Source organism: Heteronotia binoei, chromosome 11 (genome assembly GCF_032191835.1).
Source record: "Heteronotia binoei isolate CCM8104 ecotype False Entrance Well chromosome 11, APGP_CSIRO_Hbin_v1, whole genome shotgun sequence".
Classification (NCBI taxonomy): domain Eukaryota; kingdom Metazoa; phylum Chordata; class Lepidosauria; order Squamata; family Gekkonidae; genus Heteronotia; species Heteronotia binoei.
Genome location: NC_083233.1, coordinates 17,471,822 through 17,491,214, shown reverse-complemented (window position 1 = coordinate 17,491,214; position 19,393 = coordinate 17,471,822). Strand labels below are relative to the sequence as shown.

The 19,393-nt window shown below is 41.0% G+C and overlaps 1 protein-coding gene across 1 annotated transcript in view; it reads left to right on the top strand.

The window, feature by feature from the left end:
* Positions 1–19,393, top strand: part of LOC132579566 (fibronectin type-III domain-containing protein 3A-like) — a 115,672-nt gene that overhangs the window by 40,367 nt on the left and 55,912 nt on the right. The window contains exons 3-4 of the mRNA XM_060250021.1: positions 15,532–15,607; positions 18,929–19,005. Coding sequence (XP_060106004.1) covers positions 15,532–15,607; positions 18,929–19,005 — 153 coding nt within the window. The remainder of the gene's footprint in view (positions 1–15,531; positions 15,608–18,928; positions 19,006–19,393) is intronic.

The following is a 19,393-nucleotide window of genomic DNA, read 5'->3' as shown; positions in this document are numbered from 1 at the left end:
ATTTATTTGACTGGGTTTATATCAAGCGTACACCCTTACAGATCAAGCATATTGAGCATAAAAGGAAATTTGGTAGCAGCTGGCAGGCAAGTCATGGCGTGTTGGAAATAACACATAAGCAGTTCACTGAATGTTAGTTTTAGTCCTGAATTTTTCAGTATCCGCTAAGAACCATGTTGATTGTGGGGCACTTCTAGCACAGATCCTGATCTGTCCTGTTTCTTAAGAACATGAGAAGAACCTTGCTGGATCCCTCTAGTTCAGGATTCTTTCTCACAGAGAGGCCAGTCAGTTATTCTCAAGGGCCAGCAGCAGTGCATAGAGGCCAAGGTCTTCCATCCATTGCTATCTCTTAATGTGTTACTTCCCTTCAGTTACTGTGGCTAGTAAGCCACCAGTGGACCCCTTCTGCTCCATGAATGTATCTTAATTCCCTTGCTTTCAAGAGCGGGCATAGCTCTCTATAGAGTGCAGGCTTGTCTCAAGCAGAAAGCCCCATGTTCAATCCCTAGAGCAAAAAACAATTATAGGATCACAGTTCAGATACACTCCAAAAAATACAAAATAGAACTGTGATATAAGGGCTACCATACTTTTACTTATAATTTTCAGTAATAGACAATAAAAACAATTTTCCGCAGAGCTCATTGTTGATGAATCATACAGCATGTAATTAACTAATAATAATAATAATAGATGCATTTCGTGTTGCCACTTCTTCAGTATTATTAATTTCTTCTTCTTGGTAAGCTGTATGTAGTGAAGGAGTAAGCTGTATGTAGTGAGTATGTATTTAAGGAGTAAGCTGTATGTAGTGAAGGAGTAAAAAGATACTCTTTTTTTTAAGAACTTGTGCAAAGCCTTCCATTTCATTGCTGGCCAAACCACTCTCCCTGAAGGAACCACCTTAAAAATACAGATAACAATGCTCTGATAAGATTTATTATTACACTAATATGGTGCATTTAGTGCAGGCTTGTCTCAAGCAGAGAGCCCCATGTTCAATCCCTGGCATGTGCAACTGAAAAAGGGTCTCAGGCATCAGAGCTGGGGAGATAGCACCAGTCAGAGTTGTCGTCATCATGCTACTTAAGTTGGTCTGTTTCAATGTTTGTCTATATGATGCAGTGGTGTCTCGATACCACTGCATCATATAGCTTTTATTGCGGGGGCTTGAAAATATGTAAAGCTGCCAAAGGTTTGCTACCTGGCAATATAATGGTGTTTTAGAATCAGTTTCGAATCCAGATTTCCTACCTAAATGCTAAATTTTAGGGATTTATTGTTTAATAAGGTTGAGATCGCTTTCGACACAGGGTTTACCAGTGTGTTTTTGTGCTGCTATTATAAATTAAAAGGCTATCCAGTGATTGCATGTCAGATTTGTACCTTGAGAAAATTCAGGATGTCGGTTGATTAACAGCCCTGGAAAAACTCTGTTCTCTGTTTTGCAGTTGTCAATAATATTCTTGTGGCTTGAGTAGGTTGCACAGTGCAGTGCAGGGTGAATTTGTTCCCCTTATCTTCTGTTTAACTAATTTAAATGCTTTCATTCATCAGTGGAGATAATAATTTGGAGATACTCAATGGAGATCACTTTTGTAGCCACACAAAATTCTAACAACACATGGGCTGAGTTCCAAGGAGCTACTTTCGTTATACCCTTAGGGCATATCCTTATGTCATGGGCAACTGCTTTATAATCACAGACTGCACTTGAAACATCCTTGAGTTTCAAAGAGGCCTGTCATGTGATGTCAGTAGGCTGTTGCTCAAGACGCCTTGCGTCCAAGGACCACCCCAACCCCTGCCTGCTGCACAGAAGTAGTTGTGTGGGTTTTCTTTGGCTCCAGATCATCAATAAATGTCTTCTTTAGGGGTGGATCATTATAGTCATACTGTCTTAGTTAAGTGAGAGATAGAACTACTGGGGATAGAACTACTTCAGCATTCTGCTATGTGGATAGATCCAGGTGGGCAGCCGGGTTGGTCTGAAACTGCTATGTGAACATTAAGAAAGATGATGATGATGCATTAGGTCTGGAGTATAAGAGCTGTTTTGGGTAGAAAGCAGAATGCCCTTTTCTAGCTACCACTAGCCCTTTATTTCTTTAATGGAAAGGGATCTGGAGTAGTCATTACTAGAAGAAGAAGACTTCTACAGATTTATACCCTGCCCTTCTCTCTGAATCAGAGACTCAGAGCGGCTTGCAATCTCCTATGTCTTCTACCCCCACAACAGACACCCTGTGAGGTAGGTGGGGCTGAGAGGGCTCTCACAGCAGCTGCCCTTTCAAGGACAACTCCTGCAATAGCTATGGCTAACCCAAGGCCATTCCAGCAGCTGCAAGTGGAGGAGTGGGGAATCAAAGCTGGTTCTCCCAGATAAGAGTCCAGACGCTTAACCACTACACCAACCTGGCTCTCTTTTCTTTTTCGCTTTTCTGCACACACAGAAACCAGAAGTAGTATGATATCCACAGAAAAGCAGCATAGAAGTAATTTTATTAAAAACAAAAGTGTAATATGGGGTTGAATCCAGACTGAACTTCCCAACAGTGGAATGGAAACCACCCTCAGCAACCCATGCTATGCAAAAAGCTGCTCCTAGGAGACAGGGAACCACGAGAAGTGATATGAAGGGGGCCTGCAGCAGGAAGGGGGAATTGGTGGAAATTGCCAATTCAGCCTGGGCCTGGCAGATTTCTCTTATCAGGACCGTTGAAATTGCTACAAAGCAGTGAGCAAACTTTGGAGCCCCTCCCCTCCCCCAGTATTCTTTATAGCGGGAAGGAGGAGAAGGGAAAAAAGTTGTTTCAGGGCATGGCGAGACGTAAAAGTTCAAAGCCTGCTGTTTGTAGTCTTGGTAAAATTGAGACAAAAATGGTGTTGGAGAGTTTAATTATATTAGGTGGTTCTGAGTTTGAAATGGGTTATAAAATGCACCAGAAGCTACTAGATTAAGAGACGCAAAAAAAAATGGACATTCCTTATTTATAAGCACAGAAGCCACCAGTTTATTGCTGAGCTCCAGGGAAATATTTCATGTTTCTGAGGTTAATGTTGGAGAAACTGATCGTTGTTTGAAAAGTCTCTTGTATTGTTGCCTTGAAGTGGCTTGCTGTCAATTCCAGATACTTTTCCTCTGTCTTGTTTCCTCCTCTATAGTGCCAAGATTCATATGCTACATATGGTAGCAAATTCAATCTTTTGCAGGGCGAACAATTTTTAACAAATAACGAACCGGATACTAAAACGCTTTACCCTTTAAGCTGATGTTTACAATGCTTGACTTCTGTCCAGTAATCAGCTTACGAAACGTTGAAGGAAACAGGATCACTCTTCAGCCTTTGTGAAACAGAGAACCTTTCCCAATTAGTAAAGTTCAGAATCGTCTTAAATTCTCTTACAAAACAAACAGCTGGTAGTTGGTTTAAAAAAAAAAGAAAGAAAGAAAGAAAAAGCACCAGACGTACATCAATGTTTGCTTCAAGAATAGTTCTGGGAAAAAGTGGTTTGTGAGTGTTCCAGTAAAACTTTTATTTTGAAATTGCACTGCTTGTCCATGTGAAAAACATGGCAGAAATTCTCTGTTAACCTTCAAGAAAGGATATGACGTGTATATGGAGCATTTGTAAGTTCAGCAAGTGCCAAACGAAGTGTTCTCTTGGCTTCAATTTAGTATACGTGTAGAGAGTTCCAATCCGAGTCTGTGTTGTAAAATACAAATGGACTCTAAGGCCTGAGATTTTCCTTTGCCCCATATCTACACTACAGAAATTTCTGATATCTGTAATCTGACATTGTCTGTCTGGATCTAGGATCTTGTGCCTGAACTTCAGAATTGCTACACCGGACCGCCTCTTACCTTTATGGTGTAAGAGTATATGAAGGTTTGACACATACATTTCAATACATTAAAGCTGTTTTCTGAAGGAACGGTTCTTTACAGGGCTTTCTCCCCCCCCCCTGGAAAAAGAGGTGCCGGAACTCTCAAGAGGGAAATGGAGAAACACATGGGTGCTCCTCATTAATTTTGTTTCCGCAAAGTTCCACTGTGTTCCCCTTGAAAAAAAGCCCCAGTTCTTTCTGTTCACCTTTTTATTTGATGAGGTTAAATATCTCATTGTCTAGGGCACTTTAAATTTTTAAGTTCCTTTTAACAGCAGCACCCAGGCTAAATAAGCCTCCCTACTTTTATGAATGGAGGTAGTAGAAGTCATCTCGTGAACTTTCACAGATCTGGTCCAAGTACTATACCTGCCATGGCAAGGCTCCTGTCTTCGCCCACCAGCTTCTGTTGCTTAGGACTGGCCATGTTAAGAAGATAGAAGATTTATATCCCGCCCTATACTCTGAATCTCAGAGTGGTCACAATCTCCTTTACCTCCCCCCCTCCAACAGACACCCTTTGAGGTAGGTAGGGCTGAGAGAGCTCTTACAGCAGCTGCCCTTTCAAGGACAACCTCTGCCAAAGCTATGGCTGACCCAAGGCCATTCCAGCAGCTGCAAGTGGAGGAGTGGGGAATCAAACCCGGTTCTTCCAGATAAGAGTCCGCACACTTAACCATTGCACCAAACTGGGCCACCCTGTGTATACTGGTGTCAGTTATGATACATAGGATGAACAAGCTCACAGAACATAGCTGCATGTAGGGAAGCTCACAAGAGGAATGCTGATCCCTAATAGAATGTAACATTTAGACTGGTGGCATCCAGCCTTCATCGATGTATTGTTTGTCAGTCTTCAAGTAAATCTAGTTAGTATAATTTTCCCCTCCAAGGTTGTTCTGCTTTTGCAATGGCCTCGAAAAGATAAATGCAAATCAGACAATAGTAATTGATGGAGCTCTCGTAGGGTTTAACTTAGAAATGACCTCTGTGTGCTGTTAGAACGATCTAGGCCCCGAGCATTAGGTATATATTCCACAGGCTGCTAACCAGCACATCTGTTACTGGATGAAGCAGAAGCAGATTAGAAGTTAAGTTTTTTGTTTCATTTTGGTTTAAATGAAACAACGTTGCTGATCTTTGAATGTGGTGCCACAACTTCTGTTAAAAATATCAAGATGCTTGTTCAGAGCTAGGTCAAAAGCTAGGGAAATGAGGCCTCGAAGCTTCTGGCTTGCTAGTGCTGGTGGAAATAAACCTCAATACAAAGCACATGGTTTCTCTCTCTCTCTCTCTTGGCTGTAATGGTATTAGGTCATCTTCGACCTTTCCTGTTCCCATTATCTGATCAACATATGCGTCATCTTGGCACCCTTGCATTGCGCAATTAACAATCCTCGATCCCTTTGTAACTTTCAGGCTCTTTAAAAAAGAACACAAAAATCAGCCTTGTAAAGTTTAGACCATTGGAGCTTAAAATCAAAACCAGAAGCGAGAAATAAAATAGTATGTTTGTTTATCCTTTAGCGTGCCATTCGTTTTAGTTTTTAGTGCCATGAACTGGTACAAAGCATGCTTGATAGAGTCGCTTTGGGTGAAACATTAAACTGAAGAACTTTGTTTCCCCCAAAATACCCTTGGCCCATAACAGCCAGATGTTTGATTCAGAGAGCTTTGAATGACAAGTATTTAATTAGCTTGTCTTCAGAAAGTTGCAGATTCCGAATGCTTGTAAAAAGAGGTGATAACTGGGACTGGCTGAAATTGCCTTTCTTAGTTATTTCTTCAGCTAACTCTAGGGCTGGTCAACAATTTTTAAAAGTGCATTGTTATTGGCCGATAGCAGACTTAAAGTACACCCTATTGAGTTATTAGGGACTTTTATTATCATTTTTGACTGGAAGCAGCAGTCATTCTTGAGGGGAAATGGATGCAGTGTGCTACTAGCCTCTGCATGCAACAGTCGTATCCAAAGAATATCCTTTGTTCAGTGCTAAAGAAACCATGGATCCACACAGTTCTGCACAACAGACATTGCACAGCCAAGTTTAGACCCAGTAGCCAAAAACATCGACTGTTGGCTCTGAGCCTCTGGCATGTGCTCCTTCTTCCTCTCATACATTGCAGTTACTTCCCTCCCTTCACGTTTGGAGGCAAGCCATAGCTTGCCATTACATATGTTCTAGGAAATTAAGGTTTATGCCATTCAAGCCATAATTTGTGACTTTTGATGCAGTGGCCAGTTATGGTCTGCCTTTTAAGTGAGAAGGACAGAGGAAGTTACAACATTTGAAGGGGAAGGAAGGTGTGTATGACCCTTGGCTTGCTCCTGTAGTGACAAACCGTGGCTTGGTGATTCCATGCGAACCAGTCCTGTATCTTCATGGTGTTTTTTTTCTTTGTATGTTCTGACCTTTGGATTGGACCTGAATATGTCAGCTGTGCTAGGAATATCTCACAGATCGGGTCACTTTGGTCCAGCGAGATTGCTCTTGGCACTCCGGGCCACGGCCTCTTTGCTAACTTTACTTACCCAAAGCCTGGTCATGTGGAAGGAAGCTTCATGGAGACAAACACAACCTGCTTCCGTGTAAACACTCTGGGATTAATGGTGTTAATCATGCACTCGGCCTTTATGGCAGTGCTTCCTTGGTGTTATAATCAGTGCCTTGTCTGTTTAGTTCACTTGTTCTTCCAGTTCTTTAAAAAAAAAACAAAAAAAGCCAAATTTTTATTTGCAGCCATTTTTGACAGGGAAAGGGCAAAAAGAAAAAAAAAACCCCAGACACACAGTCTGTGTTCTGTTTCATCACATTTGTGTGCGTCTGAGTTTGGAATTGTTCGTGTTCCTGTCTACCTGATGCCTGTCTGCCTTATATATAAAGTGCAGCAGCTGTTCTTAGTAAAGCAAACAATTTTGCCCATTATTTATCTCTCTCCGCCATGTGGCTACTGCGGCATTAAGTCAGAGTACCATAGAAACTGCTGCTAAGAGGCATGTTCAGTTACTGAAACAGAATGTCCAATTTCTGAACAGAAGAATTTTGTGAAAAACCTGTGAAGTGGCAGTCCTTTTAATCCATTCCCACCCCCCTCCTCCCGATACTGAATTCTACACACGGTTCTCTATAGCTGTTAGCTCTGATACTCCCTATGGATCATTGCAGTGTACAGAAAGAATGCTGTTCATCTGTCTTTGTGGTACTGTCCTTTTACTGACTGTTGTGTCTATGAGCTTCCTTTTAATAAAGCCCTTGAACGTACAGAATATCCTGCATTCTGTTTGAGCAGGTCATGTACTTTTTTGCAAACAGAAGATGGTTTAAGCCGCCTTGTACTTCATTAAATGTGACTGACTTAACATAAGAGGCAAGCAAAGTGTTTCTTAATAAGAGTCTCGCTGTTATTTTCCCCCAATGCATCTTTCCCACAAAGGAACGCTCACTGCAAGAACTAAATAGAAGGTTGTGCTTGTGTGTGTTTGGGGGCAAGGGGGAGGGAGGGAGGGACAGTAACAGTCAGATCATGTAGAGTAGAGGTGTCAAATATGCGGCCTCCTATCAGACCCCCCCCCCAGCAACTGGCTCTTGTCTGCTCCCTTCTCCATCTTTCTTGTTTCCTTCTGCATCTCAGCTTGCTTTGCAAGGCTTGCTCAATGGCACAGGAACTACAGAGCAAAACCTCTGTTTTCTCCATTGATTGAGGCTCCTCCCCCTCCTAGTCCCCTGGGGAGGGAGGGAAAGGGCCAGAGCTTCCTAGTTCCCTGGATCCCATGGGAGAGATTCAAAGAAAGCACCTTTAAGACCAACAAGTGCTAATGTTTTAGACATGTTTAAGGTGTTTAAAAAAACTTTAGTCGTGTGTCCTTCAAACAGTTTTATCTCTGCTACCTAATCTTAAATAGCTACACGGCCCAGCCCGTCCTGACAAGGTCTCATGTATGTCAGATCTGGCCCACATAACAAATGAGTTCAACACCCCTGAATGTAGAGGGCTGGGAAGGAGGACCGAACATCGCACATAGTTTATTATTTGGGTTGTGAATTGTTGTTAATTTGCTTCAGTTCACTGTAGGAGCTGTTATAGCTGAAAGGATAGAAATAGCAAATGAAATAATTTTTAAAAAATATTTATATCTTGCTATGCTGCTTAAAATAAGAATTGATTCCAGCTTTTACTCTGAAGCATGCAAATTGGCTTTCAACTAAAACCACTCACGGTGCAGTTGCTTAAAATTAAATAACTGAAACAGCAATCACGCCAGCAAGAGGAAGCAACAGCAACAGTTAAAACTACATAGGAGGCTAATACTGAGGTGGCCCCAAAATAGCTTTTATTGCCATGCTATAAAACCTGTGGCGGTGGCAGACTGGTTCAAACCAGATTAATATCTTCGCATAGAACACGGAAACCTAAAACACTGATTACTAGTCTCTTGTGGAATTGTAATAAAAGAGAGATGATGCAAATTCACACAATAAGCTTAGCTGATACAAGTTTACTAGACTGGCATGCTTTGAATGGCAATTTATCACCATTCGTGCTTCATTTATATAATAAACAGTTTTAACCCTGAATATATTTAAGAGGTGTGTTTGGGCATATTTACAAATCAGTCATAATGCGGCTGAGAAACTGATTAAATTAAAAAATAGAAGTGGTTAGACCTGTCTTTCAGTATGTTTCAATAAGAACATTTTTTTTCTGCCAAGTGGGGCAAGGAAAAACCTTTATCAGAGTTGTTGATGCTGAAGACTTAACTAGGAAAATCCAGAGATTAATTTTCGGTCTCAGCAATCTGGAATCCACTTTAAAAAATGGAGACACCAAAGGTTCACTGTGCCCGGAAAAGTTTGCAGGTAGATATGGTCTGATGTTCCATTTTTAAATTACAGGATACATTTTTAAACAAAAAAAGAGTTCTGTTAAGAACTAATTTGCATATTAGGTTGCATACACCCCACACCAAGCCAGCCAGAACTGCATTCCTGTGCGTTCCTGCTCAGAAAAAGCCGTGTAGGATACAGCTGGAGCTTGACTCAGCCTTCTATCCTTCCAAGGTCAGTAAAATGAGTACCCAGCTTGCTGGGGGGAAACCGTAGATGACTGGGGAAGGCAATGGCAAAACCACCCCGTAAAAAAGTCTGCGATGAAAACGTTGTGAAAGCAACGTCACCCCAGAATCGGAAACGACTGGTGCTTGCACAGGGGGCTACCTTTACCTTTTTAAGATATGGTACCATTTAGAAATGAATATATATCTTATAACAGGACAGTTGTTGATGATGTGTCCGGCTGCATTTCTTCACATCTACTGGTCGTGTACTTTAATTTAAGTGTGTTGGAAAGTAATCTAAACGTCAATCAGATATGACCAACTATTGCATTCCAACTGCAAGCAAATTGGGCTTTTTAAAAGTTTAGTCTTCAAAGGGGATTTCAATTTTGTATTAACCGTAGCAGAGCTGCCTTGCTTTTGAACCTTGCTGCCTCAGTACTTGGGGTGGGGGTGGGGATTGAGATTGTTTCTGTAATGGGATAGCTTTGAGTCACAGCTTGAGTAAAGATTTGGTGAAGTGGAAAAAGATATTCTAAATAAGTATGCACTAAATTAAATTATAGTTTTAATGGACTGGAATGATAAAATCCAAGATAACAACACCCCAATGTATTTTCCTTGGATTGAAGTCAAATAATTTTTGAGTGGAAAGAAAATAGTTGCTGGTGATACTCCAATAACCCTTGTGCACAAGAGTCCACATGGTGTTCTGCACAAATTCACATGCTTAATGCTTGTACAAGAGATTGTGCAAATGGAAGAACAGCTTTGTGTCGATTCCTTTTGGGGGGGGGGGCACATAAATCAAACATTGAAATATATAAGGGTTACAACAAAAGGGATAGCAAAATAAAGAAGTCGTTTCAATGAAAAAACAAACAACCATATATTCAGAGTATCTTCATTACAGTAACATGAATGAAAAGGTCTGGTTTACTAAAATAAATACAAAAGTGCATGTCAAAACATTAGAAGGAAAGCAAATCTCAATAGTAAGCATTTTTTGGAATGTCATTATGATTTGTCAGGTACTCCGCTATGGGGTATCAAAGAATTTGACATTTCTGTTGATAAGTTACTAGATTTGGCTGTAAGGCATTATTTGAGATCTCGCCATACACAAAAGATTTGCAGAGTTTATTTTGCCATTGTAGGAGGTTCTTTGTGTCTCCATTTTGTGGCTATGACTTGTCGATTCTTTCATGTACCACTTTCAGCATAAGGTATAAAAACGGTTCATCTGAGCCTGTAGAACAGCATCTTAGGTCTAATCCATTGTAATTGTGACTAGTATTTGAGTCTTCATTTTATTTGTATTGTGGAAGTATTTTGCACCTAGAACATAAAGGGGGTCTTTGGACCTCCCTGTATCAAGAAGCAGTACCACCACAGAGAGAGCCCTGACACAGGCCTAACAAGGTTTCACTTGGACTTGGTATAGGGGAGCTAGGAATAGCTGTGGCTCAGTGGTAGAGCATCTGCTTGGCATGCAGAAGGTCCCAGGTCGAATCTCTGCCTTCTCCATTTAAAAGGACCAGGCAGTCAGTGATGTAAAAGACCTCTGCTTGAGACCCTGGAGAGGCACTGCCAGTCTTGAGTAAACACAACTGATGATGGACCAGCGGTCCAATTCAGTATAAGGCAGCTTCATTTATACATGTGGAGGGGCTGTGGCTCAGTGGCTGAGCATCTGCTTTGTGTGCAGAAGGTCCCTGGTTCAATCCCCAGCATCTCCATTTACAAAGAAGTAGGCAGCAGGTGATGTGGAAGACTTGCTTGAGACCCTGCACGGCTGCTGCCAGTCTGTGCAGACAGTATCTTGATGGACCAGTGGTCTGATTCAGTATAAAGCAGCTTCATGTATGTTCATGTGTATGTGTTCAGTGAGTCACAAGCTGGGAAGTCCCTGTTCAGACAGAGCTGACATTAACTAGGTGACCTTTGGCACATTGCTGTCTAACCATGTTAGACTGACTGTTCCCCCTCAGTCTAATATGGAGATAACACTGGCCTATCTTAGAGATCTGTTGCAAGAATTACAAACGAGGGGGAATATGCAAAGCATGTGGAACACTGAAAGCGCTATATAAATGCTTATGTTAATGAAAAAGAAGTGCCTGGAATAGCTTCTTGGACAAAGTATTGAGTTCATTGGGAAGATGCTCCCACAGGTGCCGTTGAGGTCCCCCAGGTGGCAGATGCTGAGATAAACCCTGTCAATAAACCATTCTGCACTAGTTGTAGCTTCTAAGTGTAAATCTAGGCCGTGATCTATATGGGAGGTTACCAGTGCATGGATTACAACAGCCATACAACATATATAAAAGGAGGGAGGGAGGAAGGGACATTAAACTAGAATCTTTCATGTATCTATTTTTATTTTATTTTATGCAATTTATAGTGCCCCCTTTTCCAAAAATGGGCTCAGGGCAGATGACAAATTGAGAAGTCCATAGGGAAGATCTAGGAAGCCAACTAAAGTTAATGGCTATCGTTGTACTGCTATCACATCAATGACCTGGTGGAATAGGAAATGAAGGTGTATTATCAGGCTGTAACCACTACTTGTATTTGAATGGCCACATTCAAGACACCATGATAAACCGCGGTTTTGATGTCTGAATGCTGGCTGCTGGGGGAAAAAAACTACATGGGGTTTCTGAACTATGGTTTGTACCTGTGGCTAGCTGTGATGTCTGAGTGCAGAAATCCCAGGCATGTTGAGCTGCACATCCCTCTTAGCCCCCTGCACATGGTGAGAGAAGCACAGCACAGCAGAAAATTTTGCCACTCCGGCTTCATTCAACTTTTAGTGGTACTTTGCCAAGACACTTAGGGTGTTTTTACACTGACCGTTTGTGACTATCACTGCATTGGAAATTCATCTTTTACATTACCTAACGTTCTCACAACTGTTTTGCATCGTTGCTGCCCAAAGCATCTACATTTGTTTTGGTGAGATGCATTTTGGAGCTGCTGCTGCAACATTTTTCTCTACACTAGTTTTGATCTGGTCTTTTCTCTACACTGCACGCGTTTGAAACTTGTATTGTAGAAGTTTTCATGCGTTTTAAAAGACTCCTCCAAAAGCCACAAGGTGCAGTAATTTGCATGAGAACTGACAGCACTTGACATTTTTACATACCATTGCTTGCCTCATCTAGTAATTTACATTTGTATTGTTTTTGCCGTGTTGACAGGATTTCCAAGCAATCGTATACATTTAACTAAGCACTGGTATTCCGGCTGCCCTCTGATCAGACACCCCCCCCCCCCTTGAAACGCTTAAATGTAAAAGGAAAATAATTAAAGCAGAACAGTGGCAGGCGATTTGAAGACTCTAAAACTCTGGATCAAACTGAATGTAAAAACACCCTTACTCCCCCCCTCCCTCTGCATCATTTCCACACATACTCTCCCTGTTGATAACATGCTGAGCAGGAATGTGCTCGAGAAACCTCAGACTCTTTCAAGAGGAGGTTTAAAAAGGCAGCGAGAGGGAGATGGGGCTGTAAGAGGTTGGTTTATTTTCACAGTACAGTAAAGGGGGATGCTGAATCCCTATTTGAACTTGCCTTGCTGATTAATCTTTGCAGCTCTAAAGCTGAGGTGGTGAAATTAGGTAGTCCTAATACGTCCAAATGGTTTGACCAGGACTGCTATTCTTGGAAAAAGAAATTAAGAGCCTTATTTAAGGAAGCCTAATATGATAGAGATCCACAGAAGCTATATGACTACTTAGAATGTAAGAAATCCTTCTTAGAGGTAATTGCAAATAAGAAGAAAAAGTATTTTCAACATAATTGGGACCAACTCCTTTACGCCATAAAATCTGATGATGCTAAATCCTTTTGGAGATTAGTTTCAGACAGCATGAAGCCTGGAGCATTTGCCACCCCTAACGTTTCTCCACAAACATGAGTTGACCGTTATTCTAAGATTTTTGAAGATCAAGTCATCTCCTCTACTGTTAAAGACGCTTCTGTATTCTCTGATCTTCCTGTTTGACCTCCTGTGGAACCTGACGAAATTTTTGAGTTAATTGATGGTTTAAAAGTTGGCAAAGCACCAGGTCCTGACGGTCTCCCTGCTGAGATTTTAAAAAAAATTGCAGTCTGGTGGTCTGAACCTTTGGCCAACTTATTTACATTAATTGACCGTTATGGAACTGTCCCAGATATCTGGCTTAACTCCATAATTGTTCCCATCTATAAAAAAGGTAATTTAAATCTTCCCAAGAATTTTCGCCCCATTAGTTTATTATCCATTATGGGCAAACTATATGCAAAAACATTTAGAACATCAGCTGACAGATTGGATACATTCAGAAAACATTATTGGCCTAGAGCAAATAGGTTTTTCCAAAAAAAAATCTACTATTGATCATTGTATCACATTGGCTTTTCTGGCCGACAAACACATGAATACAAGAAAGGGGAGGCTCTATGTAGCTTTTATAGATCTGAAGAGTGCATTCGACTCTGTGGACAGAAACAAACTATGGAATGAACCAAAGGGTCTTAATATAGATCCCCATCTGTTAAATCTATTAAAGAATTTACATACAAATACAACTTGCCAGGTAAAATTCTCATCTATAGGACACCTAACTGAAAAAATACCGGTTTGTAAAGGAGTTAAACAAGGGTGTGTGTTAGCCCCACATCTTTTAAATCTTTTCTTAAATGATATGTCACAATATCTTAGTTCCATAAATGGGCACCCACGTAAATTAAATGATCTCTCAGTCCCAATATTATGGTATGCTGATGATACAACTATACTTTCCTGCACAAGAGTCGGCCTGCAGCGATACCGGAAAGCTTTTAACAACTACTGCCAGTTTAACTCACTTGCTATAAACTATTCCAAATCTAAGGTTGTGGTCTTTTCTAAAAGTTGGCGACCACAAAAATGGTATATAGGCAAGCAGGAAATTGAGCAATCCAAATGCTTTAAGTATTTGGGCATAACCTTTAATTACAATCTCAAATGGGCAGTTCACTATGACAGAATAATAAATATAGCTAGTTGTTCTTCATCTCAGATTAAACAGTTTTATTATAAAAAAAGGTAACCAATGTTTGCCTGCTGCAGTCAGAGCTTTTAATGCTAAAACACACTCACAAATTTTGTATGGTATCCCTCTGTGGATTAATGCTCTGAACCAAAAAATAGAAAATACCCAGGCTGCATTTCTGCGACAGCTTTTAAGAATCCCCAACTGTATTCCTTATTTTGTAATCTGTTCAGAAACAGGCCAATCTCTGCTTGAAACAAAAGCTTGAACTCTAAAGGGGGATGCATTGGCGAGATGGGACAGAAAGGAGGGGGGGGCTATTAAAATATTTTATTTCAGAATTGAAAGGGCTCCAGTGAAGCAGTTTAGATAGAAAGTGTTTGAAGAGTTAACTGTTTCTAATCAAGAGAAATGGAGGAGAAAGGGGGCTTCGGTTGCTCTAGATTTCTTCCCTCTCACCTTTCACATTTATTGTAGCCAGCCTGTAGCAAGTGGACTATATTTGTAGCAAAGCTTTACAAAGAGGGAAAGCTCAGAAAAAGCCCAGCAGGGAACTATTTTGCATATTAGGCCACACCCCCTGACACCAAGCCAGCCAGAACTGCGTTCCTGCTCAAAAAAGCCATGGGCAAGACAGTGCAAGGAAGCTTTGGATACCAATCAGGGATTCTGCTTGTAGGTAGGTGGGACAAGAGGCATGTAACATTTTCAGCTGATTGGTGGCCTGTTAGGTATATCAGCGGTCCTCAACCTTTTTTGGCACCAAGGATCAGTTTTGTGGAAGACCATTTTTCCATGGACCGGGGCTGGGGGGGATGGTTTCGGGATGATACAATTGTGCACTTTATTTCTGTTAGTTTTGTGTGGTGGTTAAGTGTGCATACTCTTATCTGGGATAACTGGGTTTGATTTCCCACTCCACTTGCTGCTGCTGGAATGGCCTTGGGTCAGCCATAGCTCTCGTGAGTTGTCCTTGAAAGGGTAGCTTCTGTGAGAGCTCTCTCAGCCCCACCCACCTCACAGGGTGTCTGTTGTGGGGGAGGAAGGTAAAGGAGATTGTGAGCCGCTCTGAGAATATGAAATTCTGAGTGAAGGGCAGGATATAAATCCAATGTCATATTATTATTATTATTATTATTACATTGTAATATATAAGGAAATAATTATACAACTCATGGCCCGGTTGCTAACAGGCCATGGACTGGTACCAGTCCACAGACAAGGGGTTGGGAACCCCTGTGCTATATAACCAGGGTTTGAGAAGCACTCTGGTTTAAACAAACAATACTCCATTGTGACATTTGAAAGTAACCTACATCATGAAGCAGAAAAGCTGTATATGGACTGCAAACACATTTGACTGAAAATGGAGATGTGAGCCAGCAGGTTAGTAACAGTTTTCAGTGACCTACTAATTATTGTGGAATTATTTTGCAAGGTTAAATATAGAAATATGTTTAAAACCATTGATCTCCAAAAATGTATGTGTTGCATCTGGTTTATCTTCAGATGAGGTTGTTATGTAGGCATTGTATGTTTATTCTCTGTGTTTTGTATTTAGGTTATACTTGTACAAGTAAATCCAGGAGAGACTTTCACAATTAGAACTGAAGATGGACACATTCAGTGTATACAAGGTAAATACATTTGTGCTAAAATGTCCGTCTCTTTCCCCTGCCACCAATCAATAAAATCATCCTCAACATATCTTAGGCAGAGCTGGTTTATTTACCTGGGACACTTATTAACTGCCCTTTGACCAGGGAGATTGGTCCCTTAAGGTGGTTTACAGTGTATGATAAAAACAAATAACATTTTAAAGAATTTTAAACTGCAGTACTGCATATAAACAGCAAAAGAACAAATAACTTTAGGTGACTCATGCAAAGAAGCCAAGCAGTATACTGGGGGAGAAGATCATATTGTTAATGTGATCTGGTGAAAAAATTCTTTCTCAGTCCCAAGCACGTTGAACTGAGTGTGAGAAAAAGTCACCTAATGTGATCTCATAAGGGAAATTTTGTTCAGTGTATTTCCATATACTCAACATTCTGTCCCTGGCTGTAACAGTTTCTGATTCCTCAGAGGAAGTGGAAAGAAGGGGGATGCCAAACCTTCCCTGACTTCTGGTGTGTTATAAATGAAGCATCTGAAGGAAGGCCTAAATTCCACATTTAAAAAAATAGACCAAAAGCACTTAATATCTCTTTATTGCAAGTCAAATAACATTTTATGTTGAAGAATTTAATGTAGCCAGCAGTACTCTGTTTTCAAGAACTTGATCCATTTTTATGGAGTGAAAGTCAACGTAGAGACTTTTCATTATATTGTCTATACAGTTTTTAAAGTTTTGTTTTGTTCTTCAGTACAAGATTTTCATTTTTGTCTAGCATGAAACATTTGGGAGTACTGTAGGACATGTGGATTTTACCATGGGACTCACTTTCTTTGTGGCAAGACCCTGCCTGTTTTTATACAATGCTTGTTGAGTTAGGAACTACTTACAGTGATCATAAACAAAGCACAGAAAACAAGTGTTTTGGCTCATTGAGCTCCTTACCACTTCTGACCACTTGGCTTGGAAGCAGGATGAAGTAAGCATGGTTGAAATAGTGGGAAAGAAGCAGGGATTATGGATGTTGCCGAAGGATGGGGGATAATATAGGAGGGGGTTGAGCATGAGTTATAAGGGGAATTCATCGCTCCTTTGGCTCTGAATTATGGGCTACCACTACAAATGGCAAAAAGTGAGGAGGACCTAAAGAACCTCTTGTTGAGGGTGAAAGAGGAGAGCACAAAAGTAGGCTTCAAACTCAACATCAAAAAAACTAAGATCATGGCATCCAGCCCCATCACACCATGGCAAATAGAAGGGGAAGACATGGAAGTAGTGACAGACTTCACATTTCTGGAATCCAAGATCACTGCAGCTGGTGACTGTAGCCATGAAATTAAAAGACGTTTGCTCCTTGGGAGGACAGCTACGGCAAACCTGGGCAGTACAATAAAAAGTAGAGACATCACCCTGCCAACAAAAGTCGGTATAGTCAAAGCGATGGTATTCCCAGTAGTGATGTATGGCTGTGGGAACTGGACCATAAGGAAGGCCGAGCACAGAAGAATAGATGCTTTTGAGCTGTGGTGCTGGAGAAGAATCTTGAGAGTCCCTTGGACTGCAAAAAGATCAAATCAGTCAGTCCTAAGGGAAATCAACCCAGACTGTTCCCTGGAAGGTCAGATGCTGAAGCTCAAATACTTTGGCCACCAAATGAGAAGGGAGAACTCACTGGAGAAGATCCTGATGCTGGGAAAGAAAGAAGGCAAAAGAAGAAGAGGATGGCAAAAGATGAGATGGCTGGACAGGATTACTGATGCAACTAACACGAATTTGAGCAGACTTTGGAGGATGGTGGAAGACAGGAGGACCTGGCGTGACTTCGTCCATGGGATTGCAAAGAGTTGGACTTGACTGTGCGACTGAACAACAACAAACTACAAATATCTTGGGGATGCTTCATCCATGTCCTAAAGTACTTCTGTAGTAACTGATCCTGGGACAGTTGATTTTCTAGGCCCTTCTAGGGGATGCAGAGTGTTCATGTGCACATTCTTTTGATTATCATCATCGTCAATTTTATTTAGAAACTATTTTTCACATAAACCCATTTCAAACATTAGAAGGGTAAATCTTCAAAAATGATCTTCAGATTTTTTTTACCCTTGGTTCCTTTTTGTGAGTGGGCATCTTGGGTATACTATTTGAACAGGGATTTTTAGAATGTCAATAAGGTAAAATAATAAAACAAATAATTCTGTATCAGTTGAGAGGAGCAATAAAATGTTAGTAAACTAATCCAGCAGCACCGTTACTGTGGTGTCACTGATGCCCTTAAAATCTGTGGAAAACTCTTAACTAGGGGTGTGAAAAAAACCTCAGTATGTTTCGGGTTTGGGTATACTGAACCCATCAAAATATTGGTATTTCTCCTGATCTCCCAATGCCAGTATTGGGAGATCTCCCAATACCGGTATTGCATTTGGATTTGGGAAATATTTGGAAAACCTGAATTATTTCTTGCTCCATTATAAGAAAAAGAAGGGCATAATCAGTGTTGGTCCCTGCTTGCCTGAGCCTTTTTTCACCTACCATTTCCAAGTGCTAAGGGATACAGATTCCCCTCTCCCCCCTCCTCCACAGGTGTAATGGAGAATTGATCTGGGGCCAGGGGTGTTTTATAATGTAGAGGCACTAAACTTTCAGCCTGGCTGCTGGTGCCTCTCTTCAAACCCTGCCCCCCCCCAAAAAAAAAAAGATTAGACCAGGGCGTCCAATTCCATGGGCCCCCAAAGAAAGTGCCTCCATCCTACATTGAAACCAATGGAAGGGGAGGGGAAGATATTCAAAGGGATTACGGTCTCTTTAACACCTTTTCCAAGCCATGTGATTCCATGGCTTGGAGAACTCCAAAGGTATTTAAAGGGTTTGTAGTCTCTTTAAACACCTTCCAGGTTAATTTGCCAGCTCAGGAGCTATTAAATGTCAGAGGCATTTAGAAGTTAAGAATTTTTCAGAAACATTGCTATGTAGATATACTTCATCTATAAGTGATAAGCAATTTCCATTAAGTTTGAAAATGTTCTGAGGCTTATCATTTCCATAAAGACTTCCTTTAATATGCTTTCATCCTTCTGCTTTCAGATCTATTATCCCTTCTCACGTTTCTCTTAAATTTCTGCATTATGCTACAGTTTCTTAGCCTAGTTTTGTGGGGTTGTTCTTTGCAGCATTTTGAAAACAAAGGATGGAAAATTACTTAAAGCCTTTTACATCAGAATTAAAAGTACATGCATATGCCTGATTGCCATTTAAGTTATCGAGATTGTCAAATGAGCCTTGACTGCACATGTCCCGCTACTATTTACAGGCATGAACACGCTGTTGCTTGGTTTCCTTTCAGGTCCAGCGCATGTTCCTATGATGTCGCCTAATGGTTCTGTGCCTCCAATATTTGTGCCTCCTGGCTATGTATCTCAGGTAATTATCCTCTATCCAGAATTCCCACAAGGATAATTTCCCATGTAACAGTGTTCACAAAGTATTGAGGTGGAGTAGAAATAGATGTCTCCCCCCTTGCTGTCGTGCTTAGAGTCCTTCTTCTGATGTAGGCCTAGTGAAGACATAGCGCTTCCTTATTTCTTAGCCATGGTTTATAGATCAAGAGCACTGTGCAGGGCCGTGCATTTCTTCTTTCTCTCTTCTGCTCTCTGTGTATTCCTTTACCTTTTCTTTTTCCACACTCTTCATGGTGTGGGCTGTATCTGCCCTTTGGTTAACTATAACCATGATGAGAGCCCTATTCTGAAATCAGGGCTTAGAGCTACTGTTAACCTGGGTTATAACCTAGGTTATAAACAATTCTCCC